Source organism: Hemicordylus capensis, chromosome 6 (assembly GCF_027244095.1).
Source record: "Hemicordylus capensis ecotype Gifberg chromosome 6, rHemCap1.1.pri, whole genome shotgun sequence".
NCBI classification, from domain to species: Eukaryota; Metazoa; Chordata; class Lepidosauria; order Squamata; family Cordylidae; genus Hemicordylus; species Hemicordylus capensis.
Genome location: NC_069662.1, coordinates 132,901,090 through 132,915,054, shown reverse-complemented (window position 1 = coordinate 132,915,054; position 13,965 = coordinate 132,901,090). Strand labels below are relative to the sequence as shown.

Below are 13,965 nucleotides of genomic sequence, written 5' to 3'. Positions count from 1 at the left end.
TCTCTCTTTGTGAGATCAACCCTCTGCGGAAGGCGAGCCAGGAGGCTTGATATATTCAATTGGTTGATTGGTGTCTGAAGCCAGAATGGTGTCTTAGACCTGTAGTATCTATCTTTTTCTTTCTTTCTTTCTTTCTTCCTTTCTTCCTTTCTTCCTTTCTTCCTTTCAGACAATACATACCCATAATAGTAAGACCGATACATAAAAACATCCATTAACCATCCTTCCAGATATGTAAGTAATTAGATGGAGGAGAATAATTACAATTATCTTGATTTGTGAACAGAATAAAACTGACCAGATCCTAAAGAAAAATCAGGAGAATTAGCTTGATCTGTTCGAAGATGAATAATATGAGTCAATTTTCCCCAGATATGGTAATGTGCCACAAAGACTGGTGCCAAGAAGTCAACAACATAGTTTTATGCTTCCAATGTAGTGCAATGGAAAATCCAGCCTCAGTTAACATAAAAACTATAAGCTCCTTAGGTGATAATGTCAAACTAACTTCCGAAAATATATGTAATAGAGCCAACTCTGCCCAAAAGCAGAACAAGACCAGCATAAACGGAGTATGTGCCCCTATCACAACAGCCATTCCAACATCATGGGGACCGACTCTGATTGATGTGGGCTGCTCTAGAAGGGGTCAAATACCACCTGAGAGAGAGCTTAACAAAATACTCTCTAATTCAGGAAGAGGTAGAAAACACCAGCTTCCATTTTGGTATTCCTTTCCACAGTAAGTCGCTAATAGTTTGCTGTAGGTCATTTTCCCAAGCCAACTTAAGGCCGGTTAATGGATCAGATGATTGGCTTATTAAAATCTCCTATAATCTAGAAATCAGGCTCTTAAGAGTCTTCTGAAGCCTTTAATATTAATTCCACAAACATAGTCAAACTCCTATTAGCTTGCTTAACTATATCAGGATGTAAAATAGAGGAGTGAAACTGAAGAAAATTTAACCAAGAGCAATGCTTATTCATAAACTTCTCCCAAAATGGTTCTAATCAATTGGCGTATTGAAATAATAAAAATCCTTTAATCTATTGTGTGACACCTCCCAGACATCAAGTAATCGGGAGGGAAAGTCAAAAGTTGGAAATTTGGGATGACTACAAATGGTTAACAAGCGGAAATATGGGAGGGCAAAAATTTTATGCCAAATCCCCCAGATCTTAAAGGTGGTACTTAAGGTGGATTTGTAACAGATTTAGAACTCTTAATAAATTCAAATATCAATAACTGGTTGTTGAAATTACCAAGATGTTCCTCGGGAACCTTCATCCTCACCCAGAACTTTTCCAGGTCTACTATTAACCACAAAATATCCCTAAGATGCGAGGCTTCATAGTAGGCCATTAAGTTTAGAACTCCGATACCATCCTGTTATACTTCCCTATATAATACACTATTACGAAATCTGAACCTTCTGGCAGAAAAGCATCTTTGTGGCCCTTGGCCACTAAGTCCGCGCACTCAGCCTCCCGGCAGAGAGCTGTACCAATGGAATTGGTGTGAAGTAGTGTCGCCTGTAAGGGTGATAGGGAACCGGACCAACTACGGGGGACCCATTGGGCTCTCTGTGAGGAGAAGACATAACCTACTCTTATCCTACTCTTATCCCAGACCAAAAACTGGGTCTAAGTGGGACCAAAAGGGGTAGCTCCTACAAATGGAGCAGTAATCAAAGGAAACATAGAATAATCGTCAGCATTTCAGGTCTTAAGCCAAGATGACCTGTATACAGCCACGCCCACTGCTATGGCTCGACTGTGTACAATCTAAGCTATACTTGGCTCTAAGAGCAGCAGTCTTGTTCATTTAGTTAATGCCCTGGTGAAACCTTAGGCCGGTCGGGAGGAACCATCTTGAACAGTGTCTTGGTCCAGAGTCGAACGCTCGAGCAAGATGGGGTTGGTGGTGCATAACTTGAAGGATGTGGCTGAAGGTGTCTCGGACCTTCAAGAGAAGGGAATGTCAGTGCCTGTCGTCCTGGGGCTAGAGAGGTCCCTGTCCTATGAGTGTAGGAGACCAATTGAGCCCCCGGAAGGGACAACCTTAGGCATGGCAAAAGGTTTTGAGGGGTCCCTGGGACTGGAAATGTTGCTTGGGGAGGTCAACCATCGGTTTGGCTGAGGCAGAGCGCTGCCACTCCGCACACATCACCCTGCGAAATAGAGGGGGGAATGTAACTGTGGATGTTACCGGATCAGCTGCAGGGAAAACTTGTTAGTCCAGGGGCGAAGACGGCTCTGCAGTTTCCGACGGGGAGACCACACTGATTGTGCACTGCGCCTTAGACAGTAAAACCTTCCGAGTTCTGTAGGGAAAACTTGTTAGTCAATGGGCGAAGACGTCTCTGCAGTTTCCGACGGGGAGACAGCACTGATTGTGCGCTGCGCCTTAGACAGGAAAACCTTCTGAGTTCTGCTAAGGGAAAAAGTCTGGCAGAGTTAGAAATGGGCGGCATCACATCCCCCCCGATAATTCCCCTTCCTCCTTGTCTGGCTCCAATGGCCCAGTAGGGTCCAGAGGCAGCGACTGCAAGGAGCCCCTTTTTCTGACTGATGGTCAGGTGGTTACTGGGCTGTAGGCCTCCCTGGTCTTTGGGAAAGGAGAGGGTATGAGGTGATGCCTTTCAGGCTCTTCGTAAATCACTGGTAACTGTATAGCTACCCGCGGGGATTTGAGCTGGCACCCTTCTGCCTGTTAATCAAGCATTCCCCTGCTGCACCACTTGAGGTGACTGGGGGGAAGGGAAAAGGGGAATGGTGCAAGTTGACCCGGTGTGAGACCGGAAGGCCGCCTTATTAGTATTATTATTACATTTATATCTCGCTCTTCTTCCAAGGAGCCCAGAGCGGTGTACTACATACTTAAATTTCTCTCTCACAACAACCCTGTGAGGTAGGCCAGGCTGAGCAAGAAGTGACTGGCCCAGAGTCACCCAGCTAGAATCATGGCTGAATGGGGATTTGAACTCGGGTCTGCCCGGTCCTAGTCCAGCACTCTAACCACTAAACCACACTGGCTCCACTAGGAAGCATGGGGTGTTAACAACTCCTGTTCCACCAGCAGGGGTCGGAGGAAGAGGGGAAAGAATCCCTGCGCCTTCTCTTGGTTTTGCATGACAAAAAATCTGGGCATACACCAACCACGCTCATATAGAGGGGAAAAACCCTGAGTCATGGGCTGGATTCAAACAAGGGTGGAAACAACTTGGGAGTCACGCGTGTCCCTGCGTGTAAGGGGTGAGGCCCCCGCAGAACTGGTAAGGGCCATGCTAGGAGAGTAGCAAGCGAGGCTGTAGGTGGCTCAATGGAAAACTTTCATATCTTACAGCACTCAGTCTCCCATTCAAATGCAAACCATGGTGGACCCTGCTTAGCAAAGGGGAAAAATTCATGACTGCTGCCACAAGACCACTTTCCTCCCACTGCTCCGAAAAAACTCACACAGCCATTGAGAATCCTGGGTGAGAAAAGGTCTATACTTACAGCCGTGACTGCTGAGGCTGTGCGGGGAGCGTGTGAGCAATCCATCATGCAGCGTGGAGGGAATGCGCGGACCAGCCGGTTCCCCCTCAAACGCTGAGGCCCCAATGGCCGGAGGATGAGACGCCAGGATAGTGCCCACCGGGCTCTGGTCATCTCCCTCAAAGCGAAGGCAGGGAACGTGTGATCAATCCATCATGCAGCGTGGAGGGAATGCGCGGACCAGCCGGTTCCCCCTCAAACGCTGAGGCCCCAATGGCTGGAGGATGAGACGCCAGGATAGTGCCCACCGGGCTCTGGTCATCTCCCTCAAAGCGAAGGCAGGGAACGTGTGATCAATCCATCATGCAGCGTGGAGGGAATGCGCGGACCAGCCGGTTCCCCCTCAAACGCTGAGGCCCCAATGGCCGGAGGATGAGATGCCAGGATAGTGCCCACCGGGCTCTGGTCATCTCCCTCAAAGCGAAGGCAGGGAACGTGTGATCAATCCATCATGCAGCGTGGAGGGAATGCGCGGACCAGCCGGTTCCCCCTCAAACACTGAGGCCCCAATGGCCGGAGGATGAGATGCCAGGATAGTGCCCAACGGGCTCTGGTCATCTCCCTCAAAGCGAAGGCGCTTGTTTGATCCAGCCTTCCACTTGGCGCCATTTGGTTGCTTTCGCTTTTGATTTCCAGCTGGCCACCTGAATCAACAGGCGCTCCCTTAAAAGTACGTTGGAAGGACTCACTCAGGCTGGCGCCTCTATTTCTTGGCGTCCACTGCGCCTGGACCTCTTGGGGGTTTTGGCTAAGTGCCCCCCCAAGGTCCCTGTCCCCATTATCTGAGCCTGAGGCTGCAGGGGGAATCTGAAGCAGTCATGCTGGACTAAGGCGCGGCAACAACAAGAGCTGAGAAAACACGTGCAGCTGAGAAGCCTGAGCCCTGAAAGAGTTCTTCTGACCAGGACCCCTCCAAACAAATGCAAATACTTTAGTAAGCAGCCAATCAAGCCGAATGCAAGCTAAAAGGATTAACTTGAGTAGGAAATTTTATCTGATTATTTGTTTGTTTGCTGGCTCCAAATAGAGGCAGCTCCCTTCCCCACCCTTGCAGAGCCAAGAGGAGAGGGGGGGGGGAACCACCAGGCAGGCACAGACCGAAGAGTTGTGACTCCTGTTTCCCTCAATAGCCAGAGGCTGGTCATTAAGGAGAATAAATAAAACAAACTGAAGCAAAGGCTTAACTGCATGAGCTCTCTCCTAAAATGTCCTATCCCGAGCAAGACAGAACTGGAACTGGGGTTAGGACGGAGGAGGCTACGCCCACAAACATGTCATGTGGTCCAGTTCTGTCTCGAGCATGCTCAGTTCACTACCCATCCTGAGGATCTCCTACTCATCCTGAGGATCTCCTACTCAGGGGAAAAAGTGGTTAGCAAGGCATCGGCAGAGTTGGGGAAAAGGAGGAAGGAGGAAACTGGACCCCTGTGAGGTAAACGTACCCAAGGAGCTTGTCCGAGGGCACAGAGACAAAAGACATCCGGTCTCAAGGAGCGTCCTCAAGGAGCAAGAGGAAATTTGGGGGCTGGGGGCATCTGGGAGGGGACGACTGGGGCCGGTAGCGATGACATGAGGGCCCGCAAAACAAAGACTGAGGGAACGCAAAAAGGCAAGCGAAGAACGCTGCGAAGTTTGCGTGCTTGGCAGCAGTGGGAAATGGGGTGCCCGGCAGAGGGCGGCGGCAGGGAGAGGAGACTGGGGCAGAGGGCGGCAGCGGGGAGAGGAGACTGGGGCAGAAGGGGTGGGGGAGGTGGGCAGAAAGTGGGGGGAGTGTACTGCTGCACAGATGCTCTGTGCAGGTTTAGCTAGTTAAGATTGATTCTAATTAAAAGCCTGTGAGAACAGGTGAGTCTTGTGGGTCTTCTTGAAAACAAAGAGAGAAGGAAATGCTCTTATTTCACCAGGGAGCATATTCCAAAGCCCCAGGGCAGCCATAAAGGAAGCGCGATCCCAAGTCAGCACCAGACAAGCTGGTGGCAACTGTAACTGGACCTCTCCAGAAGATCGTAACAGGAGGCAGTCTTTTAAATACCCTGGACGCAAACCATTAAGGGTTTTATAGCACCCAGAAACATATTGGCAGCCAGTGCAGCTCCCTTAAAACTGGTGTTATGTGGTCCCTTCAAGTTGTCCCAGAGACCAATCTGGCTGCCAGATTCTGTACCAATTGTAGTTTCCAGACTATGTACAAAGGCAGCCGCATGTAGAGTGCATTACAGTAGTTGAGCCTGGAGGTTACCAGCATACGTACCACTGGTAAGGTCATTTACCTCCAGAAATGGACATAGCTGTCGTATCAGCTGAAGCCGATAAAAAGCACTCCTGGCCAGTGCCTCAACCTGAGAAATCAGGGACAGCTTTGGGTCCAGGAACACTCCCAAGCTACATACCTGATCTTTCAGGGGGACTGCAACCCCAACCAGAACAGGCAGATCTAAACCAAGAGGAAGAGCTGGGGAAAGTTGTAGGAGCTGCTGGAGGGGTTTGAACATCTGCCTCCCTCCTGCCTGCTGTTTGGCCTGAGAGACTTAGGTTGGGAACATCCTTCTGGGACTGCAGAAGCTGATTCTCGTAGGCCTTGCTACCTCCTTCCTACCTGAAGCCTGCAGAATGCTCCTTTCCCTTCTTGAGTGGGTCATTGTGGCCAGCTAGGCCCTGCTGGAGAGAGCAGTGGGGGTGTGGCTCGCCCAGCTATAAAGCCAGGGCTGGGGCAGTGGTGCAGCTGCTGGCTGCAGCTGCCTGCGAGGCTGGCTGCCAAAGGGGGCTGGACTTTGGGGGTGGGACTGAGGATTAGGGTGGGATGTTGGGCTTCTGGATCTCCTCAATATATTGTTGATTCTGTTAACTCTTTCCTTGAAATAGTTTAGCCTTTCAAGATTGTTAAATATATTGTTTTGTTTTTTTTATTGTGACCTTATTGTGATTTTGCTGTGATTTATTATGACTTTATTATGAGTTTGTTAAATTTTGTTTTTATTTTGTTATGGTTTGTGCACTGCCCAGAGTCATTATGAGTTGGGCAGTATATAAATGTAAAAAATAATAAATATCTCAGGTCCCAACCCCACACAGTCAGTACCTCTGTATGATTTGGATTCAACTTCAGGTTGTTATCCCTCATCCAGCCCATTACTGCCTCAAGCAGTATTTGAGAGCAGTGGTCTCTCTTTTTTCATCTCTATGCAGAAAGAGTTTTGTTCTGGGCAGCAGTATCAAGGCAATGTGTGCGCATGTGCATTCAGAATAGGGCCTTCCTGATTCAACCTGAGCAGGATCTAAAATGAACTGAGTGGACATCCAAGTACTTGTGAGAGGGAACAGTGATTTGAGAGAAAATATGCCATTTCTCCATGTCGACATGAAGAAATAGATCTAGGTGTCATCAGCACACTGATGACACCCAGCACCAAACCTCCTGATGGTCTCTCCCAGTGGTTTCATGTAGATGTTAAAAAGCGTTGGAGACAGTATGGAGTCTTGTGGAACTCCACACTTTAGTTCTCGCTTTGCAGAACAGCATTCTCCAAGCAGCACCATCTGGAATCTAACAGAGAGGTAGGAACGGAACCACTATATAACAGTGCCATCCAATCCCACCTCCCTTAGGCAGTCCAGAAGGATACCATGGTTGATGGTATTCAAAAGCCACAGAGAGATCCAAAAGGATCAGCAAAGTCACACTCCCTCTGTCGATAGCCAGTTGGAGATCATCCATCAGGCTGACCATGGCAGTCTCAACCCCATAGCCCACACAAAAGCCAGTTTGAAATGAGTCTAGATAATGTGGATCATCCAAAACTGCCTGGAGTTGAGAGGCCACCACCCACTCAATCACCTTGCCCAACCATGGAAGACTGAAAACAGGTTTGTAATTAGCCAACTCCGAGGGATCCAATGCAGGTTTTTTCAAAAGTGGTCTAATAATAGCCTCCTTAAGGCATCCTGCCCTCCCTCAGAGAAACATTTATAATATTTACCAGACCCTCTCTGATAATATAATTACTAGATGAGATAAGCCAAGCTGGACAAGGGTCAAGAGAACAGGTTGTAGGATGCACAGTCCAAAGCAGTTTGTCCAGCTCCTCAGGAGTCTCAAACTGAAAATGATCCAATCTAATTGCATAAGAGGAGTTGCTGGACACCTCCACAGTAGACCCTTCAGTAGCTGTGGAATCCAGCTCAGCCCGAATCAGAGAAATTTTATTCGCAAAAAAAGTCATTTAAAACATCACAGCGAGTGACCAATGCTTCCAAGTTTAAATTCAAGGCAAATTGTGGCAGATAAGTCTTCCGTAAGACTTATCTGCCACACCAAATCATATCCTGATGCTGACTCTATGTAGCCTTTAGCTGCACAGTGTAGTAATAGAGTGTAAACCTGAAAATCTGGTCACTGCTCAGCCGTGAAGCTCACTCACTATAATTATTGCTCCAATTACAAGAGGCCAGTGTTGTGTGCCCCCCGCCTTAAATACTATATTAAGAAGATGATGCGAGGAATGATATAACTTGGGGTGTATTAGAAGGTGAAGCTTTTAGGTTTCATTTCAGGCCCCCTACCTATTTTTCTACAGTTCAAGCACTACTCAACTGCCTAACACATGGGATTGTTGCAAGAACAACAGATAACCATCCATATGCACTCACCCTGGATTCCTTAGAAGAAAAGTGGGATTCAAATTTAATATAGCTATATAATTAATTCTCTTAGCTGGTGTGTGTCCAGGATTTGGCGACGGAACTCTGGCGACATGCTGCAAGAGTTTCGGTGGAGTGAGGAGGAGAGGGGGAAGAAAGTGCCGGCGGTAGTCAGCCAGCAAAAGGATGGGGGGAGGCAAAGAATGGGGGGAGAGAAAAGCAGCGGAGGGCAGTGGGCAGGGGGAAGAGAAAAGTGGCGGCGGCGGGAGGGGGAGAGAAAAGCCACGGCAGGCGGATGGGAGGGAGAAAAAGATGGTGGCAGGGCCTTTCTTGGCCACCCACCGCGGCTCTGTGGGGGGGGGGGGAACGGGAGGGGAGGGGAAGAGAGGAGAGACCGGGGCAGGAGGAAGGAAGAGGGGGAAACAGCCGGCCCCAAAGCACCGCACAGATGCTCTGTGCAGGGTCAGCTAGTTATAAGAATATTTCACCTAACCTCCCCCCACCCTCTCACCCACCCACCCAAAACAACCTGACCTCAGATATTAGCTCTTATCCTGGCTGTTACGACTCCTTTTCTGAATTTTATTTTAGCAGACCAGAATGACCTTAGGTCTTACAATATGGCCAAGTTTTGCTTTCTAGCTAGTAACATTCGTTCAGAGCTTAATAAGAACTAATATCTTATGAGGTCCATCACTGCATTAGTTATTCAATTTCTCTTTGCTTTGCTCACTTCTTAGTCAATGTCATTCTATTTTTAGTTTTATTATAGGTTGGACTATTGTTTTATTATTATAGTATTAACTTTTAGCAGTTATTATACTAAGTAATCTTACAGAGAGTTTGTAGTTATAGGTTGTTTGAACTGTTTCTCTGTTTGCTTGGCTGGTCAAAGACCATAATAAAGACTATTCTATTCACAAAACAACCACCCATAAACACTCAAAGCATCATTCTAAGACCACATGCTTAGATCCCTTTGTTTGGTCAATATTGAGGACTCCCTCCAAGGTCCCTTCAGGGCCACCCAGAGGATTTATGGAGCCCAGGGCAGGTATGATGTTGGGGGCACTCTAAAAGAACTCATACATCAGTGTACATGGAGGCCATACATGAGAATTCTCGCATTTAGCTGTTCCTTATCTAGTTTATAATGGTCTGGGTCTACATTTTAGGGATGTGCACAAACAGAATCTGCATTCTGTTTTGAGCTCGGAAGGGAATGCAAAATCCCTAGATCGTTCCATCACAGCAACTAGTTGAATCAGTTGTTCTAATGGAACAACCCCATTCCAAGTCAGAACGTTCTGAGCGCCATTTTGGATTCCAAAATATTGCTCTTCTGGCCTCTGCACATGCACAGCAGCCTTTTGAGTGGTAGTGCTGACCACACAAATGGCTTCCGCATGTACAGAGGCCAGAAGAACATCATCTTGGAATCTAAAATGGCACTCGGAACACTCTGATGTTCTGAGTCAGAACAGGGTCTTTCTGTTCCAAGCTTGAAACAGGCGCTTCATTTGAAAGGTGTTTGTTTCCGAACTCAGAACACGTGAAATGCCATGTTTCAAGTCAGAACATTCCGAGATTGGAACGTTCTGCACATCCCTACTACATTTTGCAACCCAATGTAATAATAATGCTAATAATAATAAACAATTTGCCCCATAACAAACTGTTCTCAAATTGCAGCAGATAAGTCTTCAGTAAGACCGACGTCTGCAACACCAAATTATATCCTGATGCTATCTCCACATACTCTGTGCCAGCACATACATCATGGTGTAGAAATATAGTGTGAACTTATGTCACAGAAATCTGGGTTCCACTCCCTGCTCAGCCATGAAACTCACTCACTATCATTAGTACTCAAATTACAGGGGGCCAGGGGTGTGTGTCCCCCCCCCCCACCCTTAGCTATTAAGAAGGTGATGCAAGGAATGATATAACTTGGGGTGCTTTAGAAGGTGGAGCTTTTAGGTTTCATTACAGGCCCCCTACCTATTTTCCCATAGTTCAAGCATTGCTCAACAGCCTAACTCACAGGATTATTGCAAGAACAAGACATAACCATCCTTATGCACCCCACCCTGCTTTCCTTAGAAGATAAGTGGGATTCAGATTTAATACATTATAGAAATATTCCACCTCATCTCCCCGCCCCCACCCAAAAAACCCTTTACCTTCCTGGGCTCTTCCTGCCCAGTTTAACATGGTCTGGTCTGGGTTAGGGATGTGCACAAACCTGTTTGGAGGCCCTTCTACAGGCCCGCAGACAGGTTTGAACACAGGGCCGGTTCGAAGTTCAAAGGCCCCAGGGTTGGCTCTTTAAGGAGAGGGAGAGGGTGCCCTTATCCCTCCTGCCGCTTCCCCCCCCCGACATATTTTTTTTTTGTAAAAACCTTCGGGGCAGCAACATACTTCCCTGCTGCCCCGTTGCCCTCAACGGCCGTTAGTGGCTGGAAGTACTGGGCTCATGCACATGCACAGCAACCATTTACATGGTGCTGCTGACCACACGAATAGCTTCCGCATGTGTGAGGCCAGAAGAGCACCATTTTGGAATGGTGCTCAGAACACTCAGAATATTTCAAGTTGGAATCGTTCTGTTCCAAGCTTGGAACAGGCCCTTCATTTGAAGAGGGCTCTGCTCCAAACTCGGAACACAAGAAACGGCCTGTCCCACAGGGCAGCAGGGCATATTCCCAGTGTGCCCCATCCATGGGGTGCCCCTGTGCCCTGCCATACTCACCAGCAGTGAATATTCCCACCCTTAAGTACCCATTCTGCTCAAAACCCGGCGCCCTCTCCACATACATTCCACTGCCCTCTCAGTCCGGCCCTGGGCAGAACATTCCGAGGTCGGTACATTTTGCAACTCAATGCTATCTTTATTTATTTGTTTATTGTTAAATTTATATGCCACCTTTACCTTATACTATGATAAACCATTCCCTCTCTCCCCGCCCTTTAACTGAAACCTTTGTTGAAAACTGTGGCAGGGCTGTAGCAGAGATTAACAGCAAGCATAGGAGCTGAGGCAGGGGAGCCTTGGTTTGGCGACGGGCAGATTGCCCCAGTTGCCCCACCTTCTGGGCAGCCTTGGGTCCCTTCAAACCTCCACACCACACACCCATTTCTAAAATGAGGGTCAAGACTCCTTGCTAGGGAAACTGAGCCCTGTTCTAGGAACAAGAGGGGAGCGGCACACTACAGCCCTCTGCACGCGCTCAGCAGCCGCGATCCCTTTTCTTTACCACGGCATCCTTCTCAGGGCCGGCAGCGACTACGCCCCCCGCCTACCGTTTCCTCCTCGTGCCCACCCTTTCTGCGAAGAGACGCGACCCACCCGCCGCAGCCCTCTCAACCATAGCCCTCTCTGAGATGATGGAGCCGCGCCCCGCCTGCCACTTACCTGCCCGGCGCCGGGCTGATGTCGGCTGCGGGAGCTCAACTGCAGCAAGTAGCCCAAGCTGAGCACGAAGGCGGAGAGGGCCAGCAGCAGCGAGAAGGAGCAGCCGCCACTACCACCAGCGCCCGCAACTTTCTCCAGCAGGGAGCTGCCAACCTCCAGCAAGCTTGGTCCCTCCATCCTCGCCTCGGGCGAACAACAGGCGCGATTCCACCACCGGCCTACAAAGGCACTCCGGCTGCAGCATCCGAGCCGGCTGCTGGCTGCGAGGAGGGGCCGGGGGAGCGGAGCGGGGGGCGTGGCCTCTTCCGTGCCGCCTGTGCTGGGCCGATCTCTGCCCATCTGACGACCTCTGCAGGGCAGCCAATCAGCGAGCGAGCGGCAACGAGGTGACCGCGACAGCGAAGTCGGATTGGCGAAGACAACAGCTCGGAAGCGTTAGAGGCAGGAGAAAGGCTAGAGTGGAGAGCAGACATGATGTTGTCTGCTCAAGATGTTGTCCTTGCGGCTATCGTATGGCTTTGGGGATGTTTCCCTCGAAGGGTTACCGACCTGGCTGGCCAGATGGTTTGAACCTCTGCAACTGCCCTCATCCGGTCTGTGGCTGGGGACGAGGGGAGCTGCAGTCCAACCATATCTGGGGACCCAACAGCCCTGCCCTAGAGACCAGGGTTCAGTAGGATCCCTGTAGATCTCTTCCAGAGGAGGGCTCTTACTAGGAGGGCTGCTTCTAGTAACTCTTCCAGCCCTCCAGGACTGCCCTCTAGGAACTGGAATCAATATCCAGGTAACTATTGAAAGAAGACCTGGAGATGGGGACTTTCCAGACTGCTAGCTGTAGTGCGGGACGAAGTGGTCTAACGTCAGACAACTTTGGACAAGAGTAGAAATAAACGCTTTCAGGCATACAGCAATTCGGAGTAAAGCTGGGACCATTTATATTCCTATATATCTTCTTATTAGGTTTGGCTTAGTTCCCCCCAACCCCAAGCAGGGATTGTTCATGCTGCTGCATGTTCTCCATGCCTTCCTTCTGGTCCATCTGTGGCCAATGGGATTGCAGAGCAAGCTCCATCCTATTCAAATGTGTAAGTAGAGAAGAAGCAGGTATGTGGTGGAGACCCTGCATTCTTTTAAACCTTTGCTATTTAAATATAAGTCTGACTTTAAATAATAATAATAACAATAATTAATTTGCCATGGGTCTTGCACAAGCCAAAGCTAAGCCAACTACAGGGGCTACCATCTAGAGCGAGCTATAAGGTTGTTGTTTTTCATATAGAGGTCAATGGAATTTAGAAAGAATTCTTAAGTTGGGAAGGGCTAGCTATGGAGCTCTGAAACCAGGCACAGTTGTAGCACAGGGTAGCGGAATTCTGTGTACTAAATTTGAAGCTGATTGGTCAATTTGATTGATTTTTAATATTTTTTTAAGACATGAAGGTATTTCACTTCTTTGGGTTTTTTATTGTTATTATTTCCCCGTTGGTCTTGCATAAGACTGCAGTCGCCCAGCAGATGGAAGGCTTGCACAAGATCAGAAATACAAATATTACTTTTTTAAAAATAATTTCTAAAAATATATTTATATACATATTTTAAAAACAAAAATGAATGAACAGAAGTTGACTCCAGGGCATAGGGAACAAGTGTGCCCAGAGTCACTGCTATCATGTCAGCTGATACTTGGCAAAGCCAGACCTCCATCTCATCTTGATCTGCTTTATCCACGGGGTCTCTCCTCATATCAGAATCGTTTTCCACAGAATGATGGTGTATCCCAGGAAAACATTTTAGAAAGTGCAGCTATTTTTGGACACAGATATTTTGAGTTACGCTCCATTCGTAAAGATAAAACCTGAATAATTACTCTTGCTATATGAACAGTACGTTGCTGTCTCAGTACTGAATTCGGGCTAAATCCTGCCCTCATATGAACACCCCAAGCCTCACCATGCAAAAGTCCCGTGCAGAAAAGCTCCTTGATACTTTAATGGCTTGATATTGTGAACAATATTGGAAAACCGTACTGGAGGAAAAAACCATCTCCAGGGATAGCTTCTGCTAGATTTAGTAACCTCATGGGTTAGACTTGTATGGCACCATATTCTTATTATGACATACTATGTCATAATACTGTGTTGTAGTGTGTTGTAGTGTGTGTGTGTGTGCGCGCACATGTGTGCCCTGAGAGGAAGGCATGAAAGGAGGCACCCAGGCCAGGGGAGAGCTTAACGTCAGCCCCATAGAGACCAACTCTGGCCTTTGAGGACTGTTGGGACAGCCCCTCTCCCTCCTTCCTGGGAGTACTGAAAGACCAGTGTGCCCTGAGAGGAAGGCAAGAAAGGAGGCACCCAGGCCAGGGAGCTCTTGTC

At 48.4% G+C, this 13,965-nt stretch overlaps 1 protein-coding gene across 2 annotated transcripts in view; it reads right to left on the bottom strand.

The window, feature by feature from the left end:
• Positions 1 to 11,918, bottom strand: part of LOC128330079 (lanosterol 14-alpha demethylase) — a 40,981-nt gene extending 29,063 nt beyond the window's left edge. The window contains exon 1 of one of the 2 annotated variants that reach the window (XM_053262346.1): positions 11,594 to 11,918. In XM_053262346.1, coding sequence (XP_053118321.1) covers positions 11,594 to 11,770 — 177 coding nt within the window. In that variant the 5' untranslated portion in view covers positions 11,771 to 11,918. The remainder of the gene's footprint in view (positions 1 to 11,593) is intronic. The other variant, XM_053262345.1, reaches the window with a different exon arrangement.
• Positions 11,919 to 13,965: the final 2,047 nt, after the last annotated feature.